We start from the raw sequence: 27,223 nt of genomic DNA, 5'->3' as shown, positions 1-27,223 counted from the left end.
AATATTGAAATTAAAGGGTAATTTTCACCTATTTACACTAGCTTATCGATAAAAGTACTGTTCGGAAAGTGTACACAGCATCTGCAGCAACTCTAAAAGTGGTAATAACTCTTGGCGTTTGTATTTTTCACTGTTCCAAAACCTTTCCTCACTATGGCCGCCGGTGATGCTCTTTTTTTTTCATCATCACTCGCAAGCAAGCAAACCCATCAACAAACAGCACACACTACCTGTGCGTGTGTTTGAAACGCGTCGTAAAACTGTGTCCTATTTCCTTTCAGTGATGCGTCGCAAAACGAGCGGCAGTGTAAGTACGCCGGAAAAATCCACCCCACGTCGTTCCACGCGTGGCCGTGTCCGGCGTTCACCGTCGAAATCGCCCGAACCAGAACCGGATACCGATGAGCGGGAGTACGGTGCTAGTGCGCAGGATGAGGAGAAAAACAGTAGCTCGGAGGAAGAAACTACTAGCCGCAAGGGTGGTGCGAGAGGTCGTGGAGCACGCGGCAGAAGTACACCATCACGGCGCAAAACGGAAGATACACCACCACCGTCCCGCACCCGGCGTAATAGTCGCCGTGAGAAGGAGACGCTGGAAGAGCAACCCGTACTCGAGCCGGATGCACGGGAAGGGGTAGAAGAAAATGGTGCTGAGAGTAAAGCAGCGCCGGACGTCGAGCAGCCAGATGCGGCTGTCTTGGCAACGACGGAAGAGGTGATGGAACCGATTCCGGAAGAGACTGCCGAAGAGCTGCAATCGTCCGATACGGTTGAAGAACGGAACGTTGTACAGGACGAACCGGATGGAACTGTACGTGACGGCGACAGAGAGCGCGAGGAAAGGAGCGAAAGTCCACTTGCCAAGCGTGAGGATTCGGAAACAGAGCCGAAAGCATCAGAAGAAACCACCGTAGAAAAGGTAAGTCATACAAATGGTGATGAAGAGGAGAAGGTGGAAGAAGAAAGGGATAAAGGCAACGGCAGGCGCAATGTAAATGAACCGGAAGATGCTCGCGATGATAGCAAAGCGGTCGTTAACAATCGTTCTCGAACAAGGCAAGAAAGCGAATCCAACGAAAGTGGACCAGAAGAAGAACAAAAGGATGAGGAGGAGGAGGAGGACGATCCGAGAGCGGCAAAAAGAAATGACAGAGACACGAAGCAACAGAAACGCGTTGCACCGGCGGAAGAATCAATGGATGCAGATGGTGCCACGTCAGGTACGGAAGAGGAATCGAAAGATGCTGATTCTATGCTAAAGGATTCTAAAGAATCGGATCGTTCAAAGAGGGATACAGACACAACGCCACCAAATCAGTCACAAGATGTGGTGGCGCCCCCTGCCAAGGACGATCCGAACGAGGACGAATTAGAAGCGGGTGAAATAAAAGACACCGATCCGGGTGCGTCCGAGTCGAACGCCAATGAGGAAAGCGCGGTAAAGGAAGCACCTCGTATTAGACCCCTTCAGCGTAAACGGCGCTGGCTTTCGTCGAAAAATGCCGATAGCAAACCGACCGTCATTACCATATCGACGGATTCATTAAAAAATATAATTTCCGACGTTAAACCCGTTCCGTTGGCGGATGTGAAACTTGAATCCTCGCCGGAACCGGAAGGTGCCGATGAAGCGACTAGTGCGGATGAAAACGAAAAAGATCGCACCAAACACAAGCTTCGTGAGTCGAACGAATCGTCCACACAACTACAACAACAGCAAGCATTGCCACAAAGACGACGCTTATCGAAATCCGCCGAAAAGGAGAATATCGCTGTCGAAGGAACCGATGCCGATACCAATGGTGGTGAGTCAACCACGGTGTTGGCAAAACAGAAACCTACAGTGGCTGAAAAGATCACCCTGTCCCGCAAGATCAGTATCGTAAGCGATGATGGAAGTACGGTGGGAACGACGGCACCAGTCGTAAGACCACCCAGTCCTGCAAAGCACCTTACGAGCAATATATTGTACATTACAAACCTGGTCCGACCGTTTACTGTGCTGCAGCTGAAGGGGTTGCTTGCGCGGACGGGCAAAATTGTAGAGAATGGATTCTGGATAGATAAAATCAAATCAAAATGCTACGTCAAGTACGAAACGGAAGAGTAAGTACCTCCTCTGTTACGTGGTTTAAAAATGTCCAATAAAACATTTTTTTTCTTCTCTTCTTTATCTCGAAAAACAGTGAAGCAACAGAAACGCGTCACGCTCTTCACGGTATCCGTTGGCCGGTTTCCAATCCGAAGTGTTTGGTGGTAGACTTCGGCAGTGAAGAAGCGATGGATAAGGCCATTCTTTCGACCCTCGAGGATGGTGCACTTCGGGCTACTATGGAGGGTGCGAAGGAGGGTAAAGAGTTCGGATGGTCGCGTGATGCTACAAAGAAGGAGGAGGTAAGAAAGCCTAGGTTTGAAATATATAGAAGATAAGTTTAATAATAATTTTTTACCCTCCTCTGTAGACTGTGCGTCGCGTACGTGAATGGGATCTTGGCAAGAAGGATGCGTTTGATCCGGAACGTGATGGCAGAGGAGCAGGACGTGATCGTGAGGTTGCTGGATTGACTGACAAGGACAAGATGGCGGATCGGACTGGACGGGATCGGGAGCGGGGACGTGAAACAGAGGAAGGACAGCGTGATGGAAGAGGCAACCCGGCCCGACCCGACGGAGGAGCCCCCGGTGATCGCAGCCTAGAACGGAAACGATCAGCGGAACGTGAATTCGGACGGGAAAGAAGACGCAGCACGAGTGTATCACCAGGTAAGGGCGATTTTTTGTGGGGTTTTTTTTATCGGAATCGATTCCGGAGCAGAGCATGTATGGAATTTGATCCGGAATCGGCCCATTAATCTTAATTATACCAGGAATCGGCTCCGGAATTTGTACTGACAAAACCTTCAATAGTGATTATGAAGGCAGTTAATATTTGGTCTATAGAGATGTATGTAAACAACGGCCGCCTTTAGCTGAGACATTAACCAGCTATGAAATATTTCAAAATCTCCCTAGATCACATAAACCACTCGAAGATTAATGACTTTCTTTCAAACATTATAAATTCTTTTCTCAGCGCGAAAATTCAAAAAGAAGGAAAACGAACCTCCGATAAGACTGTTGGATGATTTGTTCAGAAAAACCAAAACCACACCATGCATATACTGGTTACCGCTGACAACTGAACAGGTACGAATAGCCATTTGTTGTACATAGTATTTCTCTAGCAATAAAAGTTAATAATATGTTTCTTTCCTTCCCTCTTCGAATCACAGATCGCTATAAAGGAAGAGCAGCGGCGCAAAAATATGGCCGAACATCAGCGCCGTCTCGAGGAGCAGCGAAAGCAGGAGGAAGAGCGAGACCGTGAACGGAAGCGCGAACGGGAACGGCGCGATCGGGAACGGGAGCGTGAACGCGAACGGGATCGTGAGCGTGATCGCGAACGTGATCGGGAACGTGATCGCGAACGCCGTCGGTCGCGCTCCCGGGAACGCAGCCGTGGTGACGATGGTGGTGGTGGTGGTGGTGGTAGCCGACGAAGGCACAGATAAGAACATTTTACAAATTTAGCTCTTTCTTCCGATATTTTTCAAACATCAAAACCATTTTTCCTGCCGCGTAAAACACGCGTAAACAAACCAAGTGGAGGAGAAGAGGAAGAGCAAAAGGTGGACGCAATTTCAATATAGGATTTGGTTTTGTAATATTAGTCAGTATCTAGGAATAACCCGTATTCTTAGCAACAAAAGGCCTTTTTTCATTCTAAAGCCTTTTTGCTATCGAGATACATTGATCGATGATCGAGGAGGGAGTGCGAATAGAAATAAGCACAATACTGTTATGCTTTCTGCATCCTATTTGTATCCACATGTGTGTGTGTGTGAGAGAGACAGAGAGAGAGAGAGTGTGTAGGATTATTATTTCCTACTTGGGAAAATATTCATCAGTGAAAAAAATTATATGGATAAATGATCTCTTTCCCATCATGCAGTCACGTCGTCCTTCGTGAAGTTCAATGCTCTTTTGTACTGACATTGACACATTCAGCGTAAATATTATTGTTTCTTGTATTAATTAATAATAGCCTATTAGTTCATAGTACAGTTAGCGATTACTTTCAACAACAACAACAAAGCAGAGATTATTCACTTGCTACTGTTTATTATAACATTTATTGTCCCATCTGTTCTTTCTTGCACCTTCTCCTCCCATAATACCACTTCTACACACACACACTTCTCTTTCTGTCTACATGTGAAGGACAGTCGTTAGATGAGCTGTAGCAATATTTGAATTCTGAGTGTTTATAATTTTTCGTATTGCATCACGCCCCGACTTTACTGATGTCCAGGTGTTTATGTGGCACTTCTTCTAATACCACAAACAACCAACCATAAGACATTTGAACAAAACCCTCTCAATGGGTATTTAAGATAGGATCCACGACCGCCGCACAGGGATATTTTAACGGTTTACACTAATGAATCATCTTAGGCTCGCAATGACATTGTTGATTGCTCCAAATGCTCCACAATATTTTAGTGATTCAAACCTTCGCCACAACCACAGGATGCTACTGTAAGCGTGTTTTTGTTCACGAAGGAGCAGGGTCTATCAGCCAAACGTTTCTCTAGTTCATCAACATCCGACATCCAGTGCAGCTTTAGATATATAGCCCCGTGGTGTACCGTCTCCAGCTTCGTCACAAGCGTGTGGATTAATGTGGTAAAACTAAACACTACCGAAATCATGCTTTCCGAACGAAACTTTATTGACTTTTTCTGTTTTTAATTTCCCTCTTCAGAGACATCGTAATATTAAAAAAGGACATCCATCAAGGCTTCATCTATTATTGCGTTAATGGGTCTTGCTGTTTGGAATTCATCAATTACGGAAGTAGAAGTACTAATCGTCAGATCATCTTGATAAGTACAAGGACCCATCGAGAGTATAAATCCAAAGAAATTCGTTTTTCCCCTGTCAACTATTTTTGCCGTCTTAGGACACAACTACAAAGAAACAAAACGGGAAAAGACCCTGGCTTTACCCTTATCTCGATATAGCAGCAGCATGCACTCCACACAATGCAATTCTAATTGTGTATGTGTTCTTACCGGTGAAAAATTTAACAAGTATGAACTGTAAAAAAACCCACACACATAAATAGCATGATGAAATACACGTTTTACTATCAAGAAATTTTATTTCTTCTGTTGCTCTGCATTGAAAGAACTATTACACCATCACTCACACTCCGTATATTTGATGCGTTAGACCACAAGCTCCGAATATCGGGTTTTTCCTTTCTGCGAACTCCATTTTTTTCATCTTCTTTAACACGCTCTACAGTCGTTTGTCTGTTTTAAGTTTTCATGGGTTTAAAAAATACAGTTGGTTCCATATCTCTTTCTTCGCCTCTATAGTGTCGATCAAAACGAATTCTCGGTGAAGTTCCGGTTTTAAGACACAGACTCCGGTTTGCTTTGCATCATAGTCTTGTAAGCTCTCATGATCAATGGCAGTAGTTGCACTTTGGATGGCACTTGATTCCGTTTATACCGCACCGACAGCCCCCGGTCGTATCACCTTTACCGGCCGGTCCCCAGCGATGGCCACGCGTTACCCAGCAGATTTCCGTTTTGCACATGGAACACTTGAGCCAATCGCAGCCCCATTTCTTCATAACTATCACCTGCGGTTTGGGACAGTTAATAATGGATTAAAATAAGACTTTTTTATGGCAAACGTATCATGGAATTCCATTGAGATTTGATCCTATTCGGATAAGATTCGATTGGAATTCTATCGAGACTCAGTCTGATTAGAATTCTCTAACCTAGGAACAAAATCTTGCTTCTCACAACAGCCACTTCTCACTATAGTGAGAAGCATGATTTTGCTCACTGGCAGGGTATCCCAAAACTACTCAAAACTCACCTGACAGGTTGGGCAGTTAAGTGCTTCCCCCTTTTCGATCATCTCCTGCAGCATTGCTTTGGTGCGTCGCGCTTCTAAGTTAGTATCACAGTCACTGTTCATGCGGTCCTGGTACTGTTTACAGTCGAGTCCATCATGTATAACCTGTTTTGTGTTGGAAGTAGGAAGCAAATGTTAGATGTGTACATCGACAGAATAATTTGAAGTTCCTTGGAACATACCCGACACGTAAGACAGTTAACGATCCGGCAGACGGGACACTTGAACTGGTTCACATTATCCTCGTAGATGCACCAACCGCGACAGTTCGGTGTCCGACAATGGAACGTGTTGTCGATGGTGCTCTCTGCCTGTTGGATCGATTTCGCAAGATGTGCCTCGTACAGTTCCTTGCTGACAAGAGCTTTAATTTCGCGTTGCTGTAATGTTTGATTAAATTTAATATTTAACATTTTCTGGATCTAAGTCATCAAAAATATTAAGGCACCTCCCATCCCCATACCTGTATAACACTTTCACAGCTGTACACGGCGTCACTGTACGGGCAGCGTATTGCAGCGTCCTCACTGTACTGGATCGTGCTGATCAGACACTGTTTGCAGAACGAATGCAAACAATCGCGCAGCACAATGCCCTCGTACGGTTGGAACGCACCGAAACAGATCGGACACTCGAACGGTTCAATGTTCGCAATCAGATCCGCATTATCGAGGTTAACCAGTTCCGTATAGTGGTTGGGCGTCACTTCCGTCCCATCATCCGGCAATGCAAGCCCATTACGACCGAACCGAACTGCTGGCGCTTTATCGCCGGAGGAGCTTTTCAGCAGTACCGCTCGTACGATCGGACTCGCCGTCGTTATGATGGGCCGTTCCGGTTTAACCATACCGCTCGAGTTGGGATTAAAATTGTCCACCCCACGGTACTGGCTGCGGGTAATGTTGGGACTCCGGTGTGTTGCTAACGCTGTCATCACGATACGGTTCTGTTCCGGTACCTGGATGTGCTCCGGGCGTAGCAGATCACTTGTCCGTGGCTTTGGAACTGGTGCAACTGGTGATTGTGCGATCGTTTTGTTTTCCTCGTGCAGTATATTAAATATGTCAGAAGACTTCCGATTGGATTCCGATATCCGGTTTAGATCGTTTCGTGTCTCTAGCGGTGGGTTTCTTAGCTGCACGTGTACCGTCGGTTCTTTCGACTTACGACCCGGTGCGAGCGGTGCCTGTTGATCTAGGTAGCGTGTCAAATCTTCCGGAGTGACTGTGATCTGCTGTTCGACTGGCGAGGGAGATTTGTAACGTGCGGGTCGTGCTTCGGAACAGGCGGCACATCCGGGCCGATCGAGTGGGTTAATTAATGTGCAGACTGGGCAGGCCCATCCAGTAGTCTCATTGTTGGAGGACATTTCCTTAACAGTAGGTTCGAATTTAGGTTTAGTAATTGATCCTCTTGGTGATGGTGTTGGTAGTGCTATGGCTCCTGGGGAATTAAAAAAATGTAACGCTATGTTAAATACAGCAAACTCTCTCTCTCTCTAAGCTGCTATTCACCACGACTGTTGAAAAAATGGTTTTAAGATTAGAGAGCATTTTGACGATGCCGATTTCATAGCTACTTCATACTGGAAACAGAACGCAGCAAATATTAGCTGTAAATTAATTGTACTAAATTTTTTTCACAGTTCTTCTACCACAAGTCACAATTAAACGATTGTTTTATTATGTTACTATTTCGTTCCTTTTGAATTCTTAAAATCGTTTTTGGTTCAAAATGTGATTCATAGCATCTAGAAAACAAAATACCTGTAAACTCCTCCTCTAAGAGCCCACCAAATTGAGCTCACCAAACTTCACAAACCCATTATTAAAACGGCAAATTAAACAAAGTTTGACATCTCCTAACTTGTAGACAGTCTGACACTGTACACAAATATCGAAGCCAGTCCGCAAACTGTACAGAATGTTATCCATGCAGAAGAATATCGAGGTTATTTCGCACGGATTAGAGTTTGCCCAAACTACTTGCCCTAGATCAACTCAAATCCTAGATAAAATATGCAATTGAACCCAAAAACTCTTCGAACGAATGTGAAGCAGTGTTGGCGACCATGTTATGGTTCGGGGTGCATTTAGTGCAAATTGTACCGAAATCTTAACGTTCATTAATTCTACAATGGAACGATTCAATTATTTATACATTCTGAAGAATAACTTGAAAGCAAGTGCTGTAAAATTGAGCATTGGATCCAATATAATGATCAGAAGCATACTTCTAAATGAGTCAAGGAATCAATAGATTGTTGCACAACATCAAAACAATGCTTACGCATCAACCTCAGTCTCCAGACCTCAATCCTATCGAGAATTTGTGGGATCATTTTGAACGAAAAATTCGAGAACAACCGCGATCCAGAATTAAAACTAGCTAAAAGCGTTTCTCATGGAAGAATGCGAGAAAAATTCTGCTGAAATAACTTAAAAATCGACTTCGATAAAAAGACGTTTGTAGAGAACAAGAGAGGTCAGAGTTGCAGAGAACAAGAGGATTCTTTCAAGAGATTGCAGATTAGAAAGAGTTCACTGTAACTATTGTTATGTCCAAGAATTACAAGAACGTTGGAGGGTACCTACCAAGAACGGCATCATCGTTCTGTGTATCCGAATGCTCACCATCCGATTCAGAGGATACGGACAAAACCTTTATCTCTGCACTGCTAAAGTTATGTTGCTTCAACAGTGATGGCTTGTGGTCTCTGGCCGGCACAGGTGGTTGTACTATGAACACGAACAGGGCACGATCACTGCTCTGTATGCCGTAATCGTACAGTGTTCGTGCGTCATCCTCAAGTGGTTGATCCTCACAACGCCAGCGTTGTACTGCCACCGGAATTTGGTACTCGTTGTAAAGCTTTGCCTTCAGCTGGGCAAGTGTCGCGAATCCAGCAAGCGTCATACGGATTGGTCCCTTGTGTGACACCTTATCATCGATGTAAACATTAAGACTGGGAAGATACAAGCCCAATAATCGAAATTTAGTGAGATATATGACTTACAGCACACATTTACCACTACCTTATGTCGGTCAAACTTCCAGATGTGGTAGAACTGGGTCTTGTAGGGCTTTGCCTCGTCACCGACAGGGATACCTTCATCTTGGCTAAATCCATTGCCAACTCTGCCGCCCGATCGTGTGCACCTTCACCGATCGCTTGTTCTAGATTGCGAAGTAGCTTGTTAATCGCTAACGTACCCGTACGGCTAATGCTATTCGGGGAGTATAGCAGTGTGTTCCGGAATCGATCAACACCCTGCTGTGATCGTAACTGGACGGAAAGTTGCTTTAATTTTTCATCGTGCTGCTGTTGTTTTTCCATCAGCGTCTTACGATGACGATCCTGCAATCTGGGCGAAAGAGGAACACCGGAAGGTCTAGGAATTGAACTCGTCTCGTTAATTTGACTAGGACGCTGTCCATTTCCAGCAGCACGAACAAATTGTTGCTCATCCATCGGTTCGTAATGGATTCCCTGCACGTCGTTCGTGAGTACCAGCGTGGAACCGGTGGGAGGTTGATGATTAATCTCCAGTACAGTTTCCGGAATCGTTCCGCGCAGACTATCCTGATTGATGATCTTACTCTCAGTAGATGGTGGCAGCTTCGCATCACCAACATCACTCGTTCGTCTTGGGAAGGATGTCTTCCTAATTGCTCCGGTGTTGGGTGAAGAAACAGGACTTATGTCTACTGGAGTCGGCTCCTTTCTGATACTATCCTCCGGAGGTATGAATGGTGCTGGTGACTTACGTGCAAGTAAAGGACTTCCCATTTTCCTCGGTGGAACAGGACTAAGACTCTTGGTGCTGATGGGAATCGCAGATGTAAGTCCATTTTTCCGCTGCACTAAAGGAGAGTCCCGCTTCAACGAACTACTGTTACCATTATTGCTTGGAGGTGGCTTTTGCACCACAGGATACTTCTCCGCTAGGGCTTTCGCATTCATCGCTCGGATCATTTCGCGCAGACGTTCCTTTTCCTTCTCGAGCGCTTCCTGGTCGTGCTGTTCTTTGGTTTTGGTCGAAATGAAGGTTTCTTTTACCACGGGAACTGGTACGGGCACTTCCTGCTCAACAATTGCCCCAAATCGTGCTATTCGTGCGTTACGTATTTCTTCTATATTGACACGATCTTTTGGAGAGTACGGCTTATTCAAAACGCCGTACACTGTGTCTTCCTTTTCCGCTGTAGGTTCCGGTGAAGCTAGTGGAGCTGAAGTCATCGTACTTTTACTGAAACCGTGACTTTCGTTTAACTTCTGATCGTCTGATCGTCCACCACCGCCACCAGCGCTATGGTAGCTCTCGGGAATAGCATTAAAATTACGATACAACGATCCTTGACCATCTTGGTGTGGTGCACGATTCATCAGACTCTTTACACCCATTTTAGGAGAAGCGAGTGGTTTCGTCTGTCCGTAACTCGGTTTTCTCTGCACCAGTGATGCCCGATCGTCACCATTCCCTCCTACCAGCAGCGTACCATTGGTGGCTGGTGCTGCTAAAGGCTTTGGCATAAAGTACTTCAACACTCGCTCCGTTTTTTTGTCCAAATCGTCGCCATTTTGAACCCCGGATGGTGCCGTTTGATTTGTGGCTGGTTGTAGCTTTTTAGAATCCGGAATTGGACGTTTCAACGGGTGATTCGGTCTTAGTGGAGGTTCCTCAAGAATGCTCAGCTTACTGTCGTAGGGTTTAATACGTTCGCACGCTTCACAAATGATGCGCCAGTTAGGATTTTCCAGCGTACAGTAAGGACATGTCCATAAGCCAAGCAAATTCTTGTCGCTTCCTGTCTTTGCTAGCCCATTTGAGGTTGAAGATTGTGCCTGATTTTCGGGACCATTCGTTGTAGTTTGCGTTGTGACAGGTTTGTCACTAGTCGAAGAATTAGCAACTGTAACTGATTGATTCAAAGCTGAGCTTGTGGAAGACACGGGAGGAGGAGCCACGGTAGGAGTAGTGTCCAGCCCAAAGTAATCTCTTCTAGCAACAAATGAACTACTCACAGTTACCTTTCCTGCCACCGGAGTACTCGTCGCCTCAAACTTCGATATCAGTTCCTTCGCGGATTTCTGCTTATCGCCCGTCTGTTGTCCTTCTAGCGACTGTGTTTTATCCGTTCCATTGCACCGGTACTCATTGTGAACGATTTCAGCCGCCTCACGATCAAGCTCACTGATGCTTGGTATTCCGATCGCCGATCGTCGCTTCTCCGCATCACGCTCCCGTCTCTTCGTATCATCCGACTTTTCCGTAATTTTGGCAAATAGATTAAACTTTCCAACGCCACTAGAAAGCGACGACGCAGGACTACTACCGGTACTGTTGGTGTGTGTACCTGCGCCATCCTGATGCAACATCGAGTTTCTACAGTATCCCACCTCCGGTAGATCGTCAGCACTATCTTTACCATGCTTCCCATTGCCAGCTTTCCGTTTGTCGATTGTTTTCAAAATTATGTCACGCTTAAACGGAAGTGAACTTTCCTGCTGTCGGATGCCGGATATTGGTCGCTTGTACCATGGTCTCGGTGAGATGGGCGATGTTGGTGGTTGAAGTTGCTGTTGAACCGGCGACTGCCCACTGTTCGATTTCGCACTGGCAATCGCTTCCGCGTATAGATAGTCATGGATTGGGGAACGCGTTCCGTTCGCACGGTTGAACTGTTCCTCCATCTTCATCACATCGCACGGATCATCCGCATTCGTAGGTGTTGGTGGTGTGTCTGGAGCTTTCAGCTCAGCAGCGACTTGCGACTGAACCTTGCGGATGTTATCGATTAGCTGTTGTTTTTGCTCCTCCGTCAAACCACCGGGCGGAGCACGTTCTTCCGCAATGTTGGGTAGTGGCGAGAGCGGTCTGATGAACGGTAAAGGCATGATGAGGGGTGGTTCTGGTTCGACTACTTGTTCTTTGGTTAACAGTGATAATGGTCGCCCTTCAATGATCGCTTTGATCTCTCTGTCCTCTAGAAGACTCGTACTAGAGGATGCTTCGTTTAGTGTGGGTGTCGTTGGAGATACGGGAGGTGCCGGTGCAGGACGTTTCTTGCGAGCCGATAGTGTCGATCCAGGAGATAGCGTTCGATAGTTGGGTGTACAGGAGCGTGTAAGTGTGCTCGTCGATGACGATCCTGTATCGGATCGATCGAGGGATAGGGGCGGTGGGGGTGGTGCACGTCTTTTACCTTTTACGTGTACGTACGCACCGGCACGACGATCCTTGGAGCTATCGCTAACCGTTCGACGATGTCGTCGATTGGCAGGATCGCCTACACTAGACTCCTGACGATCACTACCGTTCGCTGCAGCACTAGATGTAACTGTCTTAGTACCACTCGCTACCGGCAAACTAAGATCCGTGTACACCGTTCGCTGATTGTCCCGCGTGAGTGTTGCGTCCCGCTGATCCCTCGCCGGACTCTCCCGAAGACTAGCAAACAAGCGATACTTCTTGCGCAACGTCAGCTCGTACTTACGATCAAGCTCCCGTGCACGATCACGCTCGGAACAACGTCTCTTGTAGCTATCCGTGTACGGTCCCGGCTGTATCGTGCGACGAATGTCCGCGTTACCCTTAGCTAGCACCGCTTCGTAGCAGTTCGGTGGCACAAAGGCGAACCCGTTGGTGGCGGTGCTGAGTATGCTGTCACAGCTCGAACTCTTCGAAAGGTTGTTACAATCAATCACCGGTCCAGGGCTCGGCGAGGAGCTGTGCGTACCATTGCTGGCCGACTGACTAACACTGTCGCCGGTGGTCGTGTTGGTTGAGTTCTTGCTGCCGGTACTGTCGATCGTGCGCCGACTCGCGATCGTACCACTTCCGCCCGGTGTCGAAGTTTCTTCCTTTAAGGAGGAGGTTTGCCCTACGCTAGCGATGGGATGAGACTGGGAAGTTTGTTGCTGTTGCTGGCGTCGTTGAGCACTTCTGTCGTGCAGTTCCGGTGTGACGGCTGAACCGCTGGCACTGCGTGCAAGCACCCGTGACTCATCTCGTCGGAACCAGCGGAAGAATGACTGAAAGCCACCGCCACCACTGCCTCCCGTGGATGACGACGTGGTCGAGGCAGAACTGCTGATGCCGGCACCGTTACTTCCCGCCGTTGCAGAACTGCGGGAGTTGGGAACATTTTTGGACTAAAAATAACAAAACGGAACGGAACGTGAAATTAGAGAATTGGGAAGTCGCATAAAGTGTGTGTGTGTGTGGCAGTGTCAAATTGTTATGCGCCGTAGAGAGAAGACGCATTATGGACGTGTGTTTGAGGTGCTTGCGCTGATGGAAAGGCCAGAAATAGGAAAATTCCAGGCCTCCTTCAAGAAGGGATTTTTATAAAGGCAAGTAGGGAGTGTAAATTGAACAGATTTCATATGTGATGTTGTTTGTAATAACTCGGTCTTACCTGCACCGATGACTTCTTCAATTTGACACGTCCCGCTTCGGCCTTCTGATTTCCGGCGTACGCGTTCACAAGCACTTTGGCACCACCATCGGATTGGCGGTTCATATTACACTCGCGAATCCGTCGTTCCGTCGGGTTGCCTCTTCGACGAATCAAAGAGGTGCATTATTCTATTAAAGCAAACAAACGTACACCGGCGGACACCACTTGAGACACGAACTCGGCACGGAATCGTCTGTGGTGCGCGCGATACGGTCGATTACGTCAATTTGGGGTGGCTGCTGCTTTCGGGCGCATCAATCAGCTCGTCTAGAGTTCCTTAGTCAGCGTGGCCTTTCGAGTTCTTCATCACGGCAAGAAGAGAATGAACAAAATGCATCAATTTATGTGGATGTTATGTGTAACAGGGAAGCGAGAGAGAGAGAGAGAAAGCACATATGCTCGGTGGGATGAATATTTGGACTAATAACTCAACCTCCGGTAACCCCTAGGAATGATCTCTCGTGGGAAATGGCGAAGTGTGCGCTAAATTTACATCTAATCTTTCTTCGGATTCGTCTGCTTTATGAGTAACATTTGCACCACTTACAAAGCGATCAAACTCTGTAAGGAACGTACAAAACGATCCTCAGTCTCTTGACTCAGTGCTATGGTGAGGATGGCAGCGAGTTGGAAGCATTGATTTATGGACCCAAGTGAACTGGAGAGGGCAACGGTTTTCCAGCGTTAAAAACCCCCTTCCAAAACGAACAGCCCCGATCGGTATGTGGCATAAGATTTCGTATCCTGAATCATCGCCGGGATGATCAGCATCATCATGATGATGCGCGTTAGCACATGTGAGAATCCGGGACATTATAGTAAGCATAAAAATGCCGTCGTAAACACATGCTCAAGACACAACCGGTAAGATGCGACATTGCACTTCGTCGGGCATGGGAAAACTGCGCCACGTTGCAGTTGGTTTGTAAACCAAAAAGGAACCGACAAAAAAAAATCTCCACTCACCGACGACAGAAGTTGCTCTACTCTACACCGGTGTAGAAGAACTCTACACCGGTGGATGCCGCGACGGGGACAAACGATGTCGACGACAAACGGGCGACAATGTTTAATTATAAATTACCAAATGCAGGGATTTTCAGCTTATGGCTGCGCAACTTTACTTTACCGTGTTTTATTTTTCCATCCGTTTCGGAGGTCGGTGAGCAGTCTGCGGCACTTATTAGTTCGTTTGTTTTGGTTGGCTTTGAAGGAAAAAGTGAAAAACAAAACGCCACAAAATGCATTTCCTTTTCGGAACCTTTTTCTGCCTCGCGCACGATGCAATGCTGTGATAAATAGGTTAATGCTTCATTAAAGAAAAATTGTTTGTCCTTTAATTTCATTGCACAAATAAATTTACACCATACTCAGTTTACGACTAATAAATGGTTTTAATTTGTACGGCGATGAGTACATCGTTTGGTAGGGAAGCAAAACGATGTAATTTATTTGTTCATCGTGCAATGGTAGGCCAAATCTTTGCGGTTTTCTGTGGATTTTTGCCTAACAAAACGCGTATAATCCCCTTGGTTTGCCAGATAAACAAACACAAAATGGCTACCTCTATGTGCATTAGGGGAGGATCACAAATTTTCCATAAACAAACTCTTTCTCGACACTCTGTACCGTACCTGTGAAGGTTACAAATGTTTAAATCACGCTTCAAATCTCGATTATCATTTGACGTCCTTCAATTCAATTAAATTATGATTTGACGTCCGAGACAAAATAGATAGTCTTTAAATGGTTCAATGGTCGGCAAAATCATTCTTTAAAGACTCCTCGACTCCTCCACACGGCCGGACCGGGTTTCTAATCCCATCCGGACCCTTCCCACGTAGTGAGAGGTGACAATTCAACTACGTGGTATCAGCCAGTCTAGTAAGCCATTCGATTACCGGGATGTTCTAGTAGGTCGTTAAACCAAGAAGAAGAAAAGCCGGGCCGGAGAAAAAGTCGACAATTGTGCCACATTTCCTGTCGGCCGGATACGATCGGGCAAATATCAATCAGAATCTGGCCTTTCTGTAGGAACGGAAATTGTATAGGGTGGGAGCATGGATCTAGCCATCCGACCAATTGAAGCCCCTGGAACATTCAACAGAAGACGCGGTTCACAATCAATGAAAAGGACGTCACATCACGTTTCATTTGCTCCAGAAATGGAATGTGATTGTGATTTCTAATGGGATTTCTAGTAAAAGGATACTTCCCATAGTTGGCACATGTATAAAAAAGTACCACAAACATGGCGAAATTGTGTTGTTATCTGGAAGTAAGGAGCGTTTCAGGCGATTCTGGAGGATCCCAAGTAGACAACGTAAGTGTGCTCCAGTACCGTGCTCCGAACGCAATTTTATAGATCAATTTGAATAGTAAAATCTTTCTAAATATTTGCTCGGTCAAAGTCAGGGCTAAATTGGGAAAAGAAACGACATTGTAATAGAGAAAAGGTCCACAAATTATGTTTGACTCTTATGGGTTAAGTATCAGCAAAAGTGCCCCAAGATGACGGGACAAAGATTGGATATTTGTTTCTATAATTAAAGATACATCAAAGAAATGGATTGCAATTTGATTGGCTACAATATCTTTCCCCGTTTAATTTTACCATGCATCGGAAAAAATCGCTTTTTTCATGCATTCGTTATAATCGAACCAATAGAAATTTTACCCTAAAACCCTCATATGTACGGCTTGTACGCCATTCCGACCTTTCCTCCATATTTGCTGACCACTGGGCTAAGTTTAGTGTGAACATATAAACACAAGCATTAGCCGTCCCATCTTTACGTATCTCAACACTCGAAGCGAATCGTTTCGGAGCCGATCGTGTGGAATTGTGTGGAATTGCCGACGTGCAAAAGGATGAATTACAGCTGTGTGTCTAGCGGCTGGCTTAATTTCAAACCCTGCACAAAATTATGCGTTCCAAGTGTATTGCAATGGTAACTATTATTCGGAAATAGTTCGAATGGCTATTTCTCAATTGACCAAGTTGATGGCAAACAGTCGGTTGCGGTGCATATATTTTCGAAACCACCCAATTGAAAATAGATTTGCATTTCGACACACTAAACACGCCGGATGCAGACGGAAGATATGAATAATGTGTCTCCCAAAGTGGGAAAAATGTACGATCGTGTCATAATTTACGCTAACGCTTTGTTATAAAACAAACACACAATTATTATCCCGTGTAATTAGTTTAAAAATGTAGCTTGTCTAAAAGGACCCAACATTTGAGTCTTGTTGACCGTGTTTCTCACCTTAAAGATCGCGTAACTCATTACAATTATTAACGTAACATAAGGTTCCCGTTTGGAGTATTCCATTCCCCTTACTGAAACTAGCTGACTTTGACAAAAACACACCCAAGGACGGGCACGTGAGAATGGAACAAGAAACCTCGGCTAATTCTGGGCGGGATACAATGTACGACCGTCTCGGGAGCTTATCTTCTCACCCCTCTAAACAGGCTACTTTATTCCATCTGCACCTTGTTAGTTGACTGTCCTCCTCCTGCACGGCAGGAGGAATACCTACAGCGCAGCGAGGCCGTTCGAGGGTAATTAAAATCACACACCGCGGGAGGGCCCGATCGTCTGGATGCATTAGAACGGAATGTGCTACGTGTGCCAAATGAAAAGTGAACGCCATCGAACTAAACGCATCCATAGCCATTCCCGGGTTCCGGGTGTTGGGGAGAATGAGATCGGGAGGTCACCACGCGTTGACAGTGTTATGTTCATTTCCTGGTATCCATGGGCATGGCAGTTTTTCGAGAAAGTTTAAGAGTACGTGCTATGGGCATTCGATTTTATGATAGCTTGCAGCTAAAGGTTGTAAATAAAGTGTCTTGAATGTATCTGAATGTCTTGTAGTCAACATTGGGGGGAAAACTGCTACAATAAATTGACAGGAATAAAGAATAATTCTAATGATGCTAAATATTGTATTGTAAAATGACTCGTCTCCATAGCCGAAAATGAAGTCTCTGTGTGGTCACGTCAAGTAACGCGCTATAACACACAGTCTGGGATCTTCCAAGTCGTTGAGAGAATGAGATGTCTTTATGACACAATTCTATCGACCGGAAGGACCAAAGTAAACGGTTAACCAAAAAACGAAAAAACCACAAATATGCGTTAATATTACCCGCAAACACCAGCATGTCTAACTACTAAACAATCGCAAGCACAACAACATTGCGATACTTGAGACCGGCCTACGCAAATCCATAATCTGCTGTAGCTCATCCACATCCTACCATCCTAGAAAGAGGTTAATAGCACTGAAGAGTATAGCACTGAACATCTCCAACTTCTCCCGACACGTTCATCCCGGCGGAAAGCATACAGTACACAGGGCACAGAGTCACAGGGTATGAAACACATGCGACTATGATTTACACGCCGTCTCGTAGGATTTCAGACGACGACGGCTGCATCAAGCAATTACTCAAATCCGAGCGTGACGGGCTACCGTTTCCGTTCAATATATATTAATATAATTTGATGTCATCATACACGGGCAGTCGGGACAGTTCCAGCAGCAGCAGCAGCACGACTTTATGGCTGGAAAATTGCACCAAACGTGCGCCCTGCCTGTCAGGAGCGGGAGGTGGATTAGAGCGAAGAGGAAGGGTAAATTTGCAGCAAAACAAGGCACTGCAAACAAGCCGTTGCATCCGGTGCATGCGTGTGCGTTTGGTGGAGAAAGGAACCAGTCCCCCAAGAGCGTTCGGGATAAATGACGCTTAAATTACCATGCGGAACACTGGAATCTGATGGCGGAAGCCGTGAAAGTCGATCGCAGCGTAGCAAGACATTCGCTGTGGTTTGCTGTACTTGAGCAGATCTGATCGTTGTGCAGCCAGAGCGAAACAACAACAACAGCGGGAGAAGAAGTGGTGCATTTAAAAATAATTTTTGCCCATCCGCAAAGGCGCCTGGCCGTGCATTTGCGGATGAATTAGCCTAGCCTAAACGGGCGTTGTAGCAAGCATGCAAATACACGGACTTTCTCGTGGTATGGTTTTGTGGTATGACACCACAAAGTACGCCACAGAGCAAATCTTTGTGACTTTGACACAAAAACCGTTCACAGCGATCGATCGTGTGTATGAAGTGGGATCTACTACGGGGAAACGGGTGACTAAGATGCTATTTATCACTTACACACAACGGTTACTAGTAGGCTTTAACGCGTTCGAATGGGATGATTCAAGCCAGTGATCTTGACCAGAAGTTTGCAAATAGTTCATGGCACGATCGGTAACCTGCTGTGATGTTTAATCCTCATCATACCGTTTCGTTGTTCGTGTTGTTGCTGTTGGTTTTGAGGATCAATGCAAAAACATCGAGGCGTTTGGATACGTCACAACAAATAAACACTCACGTTGCAAACACACAAACCGGGTAAGACACGTCCACCAAATCACAACCCCGCTCGAGCTGGCATCAACAAAGACTCGCAAGAAATATTCTGTACTACACAAAGTAAGAAATTAAACCTGTCACTTCCAACTGGGGTCCTTCATTTTCTGCCACACGCACGCGGAATCCTCACGGGAGACGGAAGCATTTAGCCGACGAGAGCAAAATGATGGTGAGATTAAATTAACAAACTCGTCCCCCGTTTATTGCACTCCACAACAACACTACTGCGACCGGGGGAGGGAGGACAGCACGCGTCACATGCGAAAGAGTTTCGTATACTTTGTCATCAGCGGGAAGATCGGACTATTGCGTTACTCTCGATCGATGGTGATGGCGTCGATTTTTCCGCCAGTGGTGAAGAAAAGCGATGGTGGACACTGGGTGGCGGCGTATGGGAAGAACGAACATTTACGCCACTTTTGACGCACATATTGCCGTTTCACTCACTTGCTGAGAAGCTCACTAGAAGTCAAACACGAGGACGAAAATACAAGCTGTCCGGTGCTGGTTGTCCCGGGATGAAGAATCCGTCTGCGGATGGGCGGACTTTAAAGGGGCGTGCGAGAGCGTGGTAAGATCACTAGCACTAATCAAGCACGTTTTACTTAGTACACTTAGTATATTCACTTCGTTTAGTACACTTTAGTACATTAGCTTAATAAATGTCAGAAGATCGTCAGAAGGGATAGTCAAGATATTTTTTATTCCTTTGAGGGAAAATTAACACACACGCACCACACTGCACACGATCTAGACACGGGACACTAGACACCGAAGGACCATACCGACGGCGTGGTCGAATCGCGACTAGCCGGTTGCTCCGAAGTCTGAGTGTGTCCCTCGTCGTCTCGTGCAGCCTCGAGCACAGCGACACATCGTGTGTGCGAAGGAAAAATTATAAATACTACACCGAACCAAAACCGACCAAACCTCGTGTGGAAACGTAAGGGGTTTGGGGAGGGGGGGGGGGAGGAAACGAATGCCACCAAGCACGAAACAGAAAGCTGTGAAAAACGAAGAAATAGAAATGGCCACAAAATTTGGGACGAAAAACTACCGGAGGGACCTGCCTAAAACTCAAACCCCCTAAGATATACTGTGCGGCGTTGAATGGGACGCACCGCGCCATGGTGGGTCGAAGTGTATGCCGGCCGTCAGTTTTTCGGTTGTTTGCCGATTTTGTTTTTGCAAATTGCAATTTCTTCGCAACATCGTATCGTTTGAGGTTATGTTTATCGGTTTATCGGGAAAAAGAAGAAACAGGTACGGCTTGCAACGCGATCGTACGCGGTCACCGGACGTGCAGGAACGCTGAGAAAGGCGACCGGCGAAATCCACAATCCATCGTCAGCAGAATTAAATTCACCATTCGAGGGTTTTGCTGAAATTGTGGATTAGCCAATGCACTATGGGCAGTTTGAAAAAAAAAAAAAGATAATTCCCTAGAGATTCTAAAGGCAATATAAATATATAGTCAAGAAGCAAACTGATTGGCAATGTCTAAAAAAGACCAGAAGGAAGAGGAGATGAACCGATAAATATTGCAAACTAGCTTCGGTTCAGGAAGATAAACAGGATTAAAGTAATTAGGAACCAACCTGGATCCTGGGAGACAATTCTCTATCTCTGTCATCCATCTCTTGACACCAGCGTGTTGGATAGGTGTAAAATTTACTGCAATTAAAATTCCATCGCCTATATAAGGAAGCCTAGTATACATAAATAATGATGTAGAAGTAAAAGTACACAAACTTCAATAACTTTTGTATCTGCGCATATCCGCAGGTAGTTTTTTCAACATTTCAAAGCTTATGTGTTATACTAAAACGTAGTACTTTCCAAAGCTCGAGCTTTTGCAAGCATCTGGATTACAATAACATCAATTGAGTTTTAGGTTTTACTAGGCTTCTTTCACAATTTGTTAAATAAAATCTAAATTTTTAGTTGATACTAAAATTTGACACAGTTTTAAAAACTTAAAAAAAAACGTTTGCTGCAAAAAAAGCACTGCTAATTATCAAAATCTCGTTACGGGTTTGAGACTTGAGTTATTTAGAATTGATGAAAAACAAAATAAATTTAACTAACTTTTCCCTTATTCTGGAGATTGATATTTTAGATTTTTCTTAGTCGGATCCTGTAGATAGAAAAATATTGATTTACTGCAGTTTCAATCTTGAATTTTTGAACTTCATCCCGGCAAGTGCCCACTATACAATGGGTCGCTCGATTTGAAGCGGTTGGCAAGTGCAAAAAAAATTGAGGAATCGAGTTTCAATATTCAACGCTGTTTTCCCATGATGCTGATAAAGTATTGGAGCACAGCTGTTCCAAGGATGATCTCAGAAAAAAGAGAACATCTTATCAGAAGATCACACTTTGAAGATACTCTGTTTCAGCCATTGAATGCAAATAAAACATTCAGATCCGTTGTCTAAGAACAGGCTCTCAATTCGATTTTTTCGTCCCATCACAATCAAACGAAGTTCTTTATGTTGCAGAATAACACATAAAGAAAACCCCTCGTTCTTGCGTTCGTTGACAACCTCTTTAGTTACTAATAAAATCATCGACGATCGCCGTTCCCTGTTGCAGTGTTGACTTCGTTCCGCACAACTACTGCACCGTGCACCAACGCACCGCCATTTCGCAAATTGGTCACCATTAATAACAATAAAGGTAATGGTTTCATAAGTTTCGTGCAGCCATGGTACGTTCCCTCCCTAACCGCATCGCAACGCATATGTCTTTAGCTCCTATAGACTTTGTGTAGATGACCATGTGTGTAGGAGGTTGAATAATGATCATCTCGTGACGTTATACACCTCCCTGTACCTTCCGATCGGAGACGAGTTTAGTTTCGTCATTTTGTCTGTGAGAATGTTGTAAAAGAAGCTTAAGTTTTCCCAGAAAATGTGGTCCGATCCGACCGGCCCTACCTTACGCAGAGCGTCCAATCAGAGCACAGTTGACATGGTCGGTGATGGCAAACTTTTGGGATTGCTACCGGATTTTGTTTCTCGTGACTCGCTGCCAAAACGCAGACGACCGGGTGGTGTGAGAAGAATTTTAAATTCCGGTTGGATGGAGAAATGTTTTGAGACAAAAATAGGTTGTCCGCTTCTTGCACTAACGTCCTTTGCCATGATCATATCCTCCACCCTGGTAAGCGAAGGTTTAAAAATTGCACATTAAGATTCTTTCACGTGGTTCGGCAAGATAGATGGATAGATTGCGCCTAGCAGCCGTCCAAAGCGTTACACAAATCGGAACCAGTTGATGAGGTCAGTAATGGAAAAGAATCAATGAAGATCGTCCGATCTTCTGTCCTTATTTCAAGTAGACAAAAAAAAAACACACACACCCAAGCAAACAGAAGCTACTCTAAATCTTGCGCCATGACTGTGACATATGGTCAATTAACGATACGACATCGACGTTCGAAAAAGAGAGCAAAAGGAATCGTTCAACCCACCAACAACAACAAAAAAAACACTGTGGGGTGTGCGCGAGACCATCGCGAAGATGGTCTGTTTAATGTGTGTGTTGTTTTCATTCCGATCTCAAGGCAGCCAAGTGAAGGAAACAACAAACAGCGGTACTATAAAAAAAATAACAAGTGATCGAGCGCCACGATCGTAAAAGACCATGCGTCGCCATTGCCAAACCTCCTCGGGGTTCGACATTTTGGGGAAATCCCGCATGACTTTCCACACGGCTGTAAGTCTATCGCGGGACCAACTTTAGGCGTGCACTGCGTATGATTAATCGGTTCAATTAATCTATCCTGTCACAAAAAATGGCAACCGATCTAAAGAAATGTCCCACATATGCCATGGTGCGTTTTAGCCATCACAACGTTCGCACAAAACGGTATTGGAAATATTAGGGAAAATTCGTCCGATTGATCCATATCCACACGATCTGCGGTATACGTGTTCGAGATAGTGGGAAAATGGTTAAAATTAAACTTCCCATCCTCCAACCACCAGACAAGTGTGTGCGAAAATTGGAACATATTAGTTGGCATGTTGATCGCCCAAAGACCACATGCTGCGATTCTAGTTGTGTGCCTTGCCTGCAAAGACTGTGGTGGCACCAACAACAGCTCATTGGATCATTTAAGTTCCAACAGCGGTAACTTCCCATCACCCCCCCTTCAAAAAGTTCCCTCGTTCCAGACAGAACACGGGTGTCCGTTGTATGTTTATGTGTTTGAACGCGAACCATTAATTGTCCGTAACTGAGACACGAGATTCGATCTATTCAAAGTACTCAATTGCACACGTTTATTACGCGCTTCACGGCGGTGTCGATCGCGGTGTCAAATGGCGGACACGTAAGACTCTGAGCGAATGTAAGATTCAATCAAACGGGGCGCGCACATTTTCCTTCCTGTTCCTGACACGAAGGGGTAAAGTCACTACCGTCCACAAGATGATTGAAGAGAATGAGAATGAGATCCGTTGCACACCGCACGACCAAATTTTGTTCGAGTCAAATTTTCCGTTACATTAGAATTTCTTTGCACCCTTCATTTTCCTTTTTTTTTTCTCGAACCCATTTCCTATGCGAGCAAAAGTGGCAGACTGTCCAGATCTTTGCGGGAGGTCGCCAAATTGTAAACAGAGTTCGTTAAAGCGTTCGGTGTACGCGAATGTGCGAAAAGAAATGCCAATCGTTGGGGCCAGTAAGAATGTAAATTTAGCGATCCTCAATAAGAACCGCACAACCTTTCCACACGCTGACTAGTAATGCGGCGTCTCGCTATCGCAAACGGAGCATAGACTTAAACTTCCAAAAACAGCACCACCTTTAGCTTTAAACTCAGCACCTACCCCCGATTCCCCGATCGATCGGATGAACTGATACACACGCGCGCACGAATAAGACTGACAGTGGGAGCAAGAGCTAACCGCGAAACGCGCGATCCACCACCGTTGGATGCTGCAGGAAAACTAACAGAGAGCGAAAACTCCATGAATGGTTTGCCGGTGTTTGAGACCGTTGTTGGCATTGGTTTAGTGTTTGTGTGGCATAAAGGCAAGCGCCACCATCGCTCGAACGTGTGGATGTTCTCGATCGCAACCGCGGTTTTGATCTGCATCTCCCTCCTCCTGCACGTCATCTTCTCGTATGTCGTAGGCCACGAACGTGTTCCGCATTGCACGGGAGAGGCCCCTGGTTAGGTGCGATTGTAATCTGCTGGAATGGGAATGTGCAGTGTTGGTATTGTTCCTTTGTGCGGTCAAGTGTTGGGTATGGGCAAAAGTTAGCACATTCGAGACATTATTTGGTTTATTTAGAATTTATTTGGATTTTAGAAAATTAATTAGGCGAAAACTAAGAAGGTTCTTCTTGAATTACTGACATGCTGTGCCGGTCATTTAAATGGCTTACTAGACTTATCGATACCTCGTCCATTATTCAGGATTCGATACTCGATCGTACCGGGTGCAGATCGGCGCCGTTATCGCTTACACCATAGCGGGACAGGCAGTGCTGTGCTCCGTCTTGATGGGATTTGATACCGGTGGCGCTATCAGTAAACTATTGACCTGTCTGTATTGCAAATAACATCTCGTTTTGGATTATCGACCGTTGTGGATTAATTCGATTCGATCTACCTTTTAAACCTCAGAACACGTTTGTCCAATCCCATTGGTACGGTCTACTCGTACGCTGGACATGACTAGTTTTTACTAAGGATATAAGCACGTCATTGACGGTGGAAATGGCCAAGATCTTTCGAGTTCTTCTTCTTGGCTTGACGACTTTCAAGGTCATGATAGTCATCGATTTGCTTACTAGACTTGTTGATGGGGGCGTCCGGGTAATAAGGCGACAGCGGCGGCGGTCTTCAAACGGCAGGACGGGGGTTTAAATCCCATCCGGACCATTCCCTCTCCTAATGCGGACTAAATATGTGGTATTTGCGAGTCTAGTAAGCCACTAGTGACTTACTAGACCTAGAAGGTCGTTAAGCCAAGAAGAGAGAGAGAGAGACTTGCTGATACGGGGAAGGGTACGACTACTGGACTCTCAAGATTAGAAGACACAATCCCCAGAAAGATTGAAATCGGATTGAATCCTAATTGACGCACTCTATCCGCTAAGGACTCGGATTCCATTGGGGTTCCAGATTCTATCCTGTTTGCTTCGACTAAGTTACTATTCGATTCGATACGATATGTATTCGATTAGGATGAGGATTCGATGGAGATTCTATACGCCTAGGATTCGAGGATACGCCTAGGATACGAGTTGCCGAGACAATAAAGCAGCAATCCACCATCTTATTGATAATCTTTTAAGCATAACGACGCATTGGTCGCGCCGGCCATTTAGTGGCATGCTAGACAAATTGATACCAAGTAGATGAATAGTAATGACCTCACTACGGGGTAACTGTCCCCTATGGGATTCGAACACCAGGCCTACCATATGAAAATCGGTGACGCTCGCGCCTCAGATACCGGACCAATTCTAGCACTCCAGTTACATTTTATATAATAATCGTTTAAACGCTAGTACCTCGCCCATAAGAAATTGTTGCTTTATTGTTTTTTTTTATATGATTGGTTTGATCCCGTTTTCATAAGAATTGAACTCCTATGTTGAGAATAGTTGTTATTGCCAACCAAACGTCCAGAACAGTGAGTTAACAAGTTTGTCACTATTTTTTTATAAAGATAATGCGTAATTGCGTTTCTTATTATCACGAAATAAGTATTCAGTTCGGGAATTAATTATTTTTACAACGAACCTGATCTTCTGGGTGATCGTCCGGTAGTGTAAATGCATACTAATCGTTCGGGAGCAATTTTAACTCACCTTCGCCCCTCGGAAGGAATTATTAATCCAACCATCACTACATTAGGAAACGAATCCACCCACTTTCGGCACAAAAAAGAACTCAAATTCACACATTTCAGCAAAGCAATCTACCTTTATTTAGTTTTCTCACTAGAATATAGATTATCAATTCCAATACACGCTAATTAAACACATTACGATGATGTTTTACCAAAACGAATCACTTTATTTATACCAACTCCGCGACGAGTACCAGAACGCAGAAGTTATCAACCGTGAGGCGTAAACTAACTATCAACTGCAGAAAACAAACTGTCAAAACAAGCCGTACAAAATAGAATGCTATCGTAAACGGAACAACAAAAATTATCGAGTGAATATATCGATACGCAAATTGATAAAATAATCTCATATTCAGCTAGTGCATCTTTTAATTTTTTATTGCAAGCTACTTATAAGCATTTTTAATTAACTGTTTTCTCAAAGAATCGAATATTAGGCTCTCATATATAATTTTCAGTCGAAATTTATTTTCACATCAACCGTTAAATTTTCTCGTTCTGTTCGAAATAGCCTCCTCCCTGCTGGCTTCGCATTGGCAACCTGCAACATTGGTAACCATTACCGAAAGTACACTTTGCGTAGAACGAAGCAAGCGAGCATATTTGTGTAGTGCTATCAAACCGACTTGTGAAAGTTATCACCCAAATTTCGACCTCTCCCGTGTTGTTTCTAAATCAGTTTGCAAAATTTGTGTCTGTGTTTACTTACGACGTCGATCAAGATTCGTTTGATCGAAGGAAAAAAATAAACCCAAAATTGTGTACGTGCGTGTGTGTGTGTGTGTAGCGGTAGCAACAAGCACCCGCGTTCCGACAAACACCCCATTTTTGGTCACTTTTCCGTCCACGGTGTGACCCAGTAAAAGCAGCGAAAATGATGGAAAAATACAAGTCCTCTTTATACAGCTATTTGTAGCCTGGTGCGTATGTGTGTCCGGGGTGTTTAGCAGGAAAATTTGTCTTCTTGCCGAGCGTGTGCAGAGAACAAAACAAACACGAAACACGAAGCGCGCGGCAAATGGTGCGTATTTTAAGTTCGATTACATTCCCAGCTCACCGTACACAAGCGGTCTCAGTGTACAGCGACAGCGAACAGAAAGAAAACTGCTAACATTCGTGCGTACGTTCGTGTGTGTAGGTGTGCGTAGAGTGCGTAAAGTTTTCACTTTGCACCGCGGTTGATGTGACCCCGAGCTGTGTGGCCATTTTCTTGTGAAGCGCATCGTGAAAATGCGTTAAAATTTTCCACTCGGATAGTTAGAGTGTGTGAAAGTGTGTGTCGTAAGTGTGTCACACGACGGGAATTATCCTGTTGTCCTCCCCTTGTGAGTAAGTGTGTGTTTGTGAACGTGATTTATCACAGAACAGGAAAGACAATACCACTTTTATTCAATCGTTTGAAGGTCAAAAGAAGGATTCCTTCCTCAAAAAGGGCTAGTTTTCAAGGCCCTTCAACGTTTC

At 45.0% G+C, this 27,223-nt stretch overlaps 4 protein-coding genes across 4 annotated transcripts in view; 2 read left to right on the top strand and 2 right to left on the bottom strand.

Annotated features, from left to right (window-relative positions):
• The window catches only part of LOC126565809 (DNA ligase 1), a 390,847-nt gene that overhangs the window by 244,282 nt on the left and 119,342 nt on the right, over nt 1–27,223 (top strand). The window lies entirely within an intron of this gene.
• LOC126565015 (cyclin-H) overlaps nt 1–27,223 on the bottom strand; it is a 203,019-nt gene that overhangs the window by 99,940 nt on the left and 75,856 nt on the right. The gene's annotated exons all lie outside the window — the stretch shown is intronic.
• LOC126564060 (apoptotic chromatin condensation inducer in the nucleus) lies at nt 270–3,551 on the top strand. The gene is made up of 5 exons (XM_050220973.1): nt 270–2,106; nt 2,187–2,394; nt 2,463–2,763; nt 3,074–3,186; nt 3,273–3,551. Exons 1-5 carry the CDS (start codon nt 284–286, stop codon nt 3,549–3,551), a joined length of 2,724 nt encoding a protein of 907 aa, XP_050076930.1. The 5' UTR covers nt 270–283.
• LOC126565770 (uncharacterized) lies at nt 5,498–13,586 on the bottom strand. The gene is made up of 7 exons (XM_050222978.1): nt 13,399–13,586; nt 9,012–13,132; nt 8,571–8,941; nt 6,440–7,419; nt 6,159–6,356; nt 5,938–6,081; nt 5,498–5,692 (listed from the first exon to the last, which is right to left on the bottom strand). Exons 1-7 carry the CDS (start codon nt 13,501–13,503, stop codon nt 5,513–5,515), a joined length of 6,099 nt encoding a protein of 2,032 aa, XP_050078935.1. The 5' UTR covers nt 13,504–13,586; the 3' UTR covers nt 5,498–5,512.

The sequence above is a fragment of the Anopheles maculipalpis genome, chromosome 3RL (assembly GCF_943734695.1).
Source record: "Anopheles maculipalpis chromosome 3RL, idAnoMacuDA_375_x, whole genome shotgun sequence".
NCBI lineage: Eukaryota > Metazoa > Arthropoda > Insecta > Diptera > Culicidae > Anopheles > Anopheles maculipalpis.
Note: the sequence above shows the minus strand (reverse complement) of the source record. Positions and strands in the feature narration are given on the sequence as shown.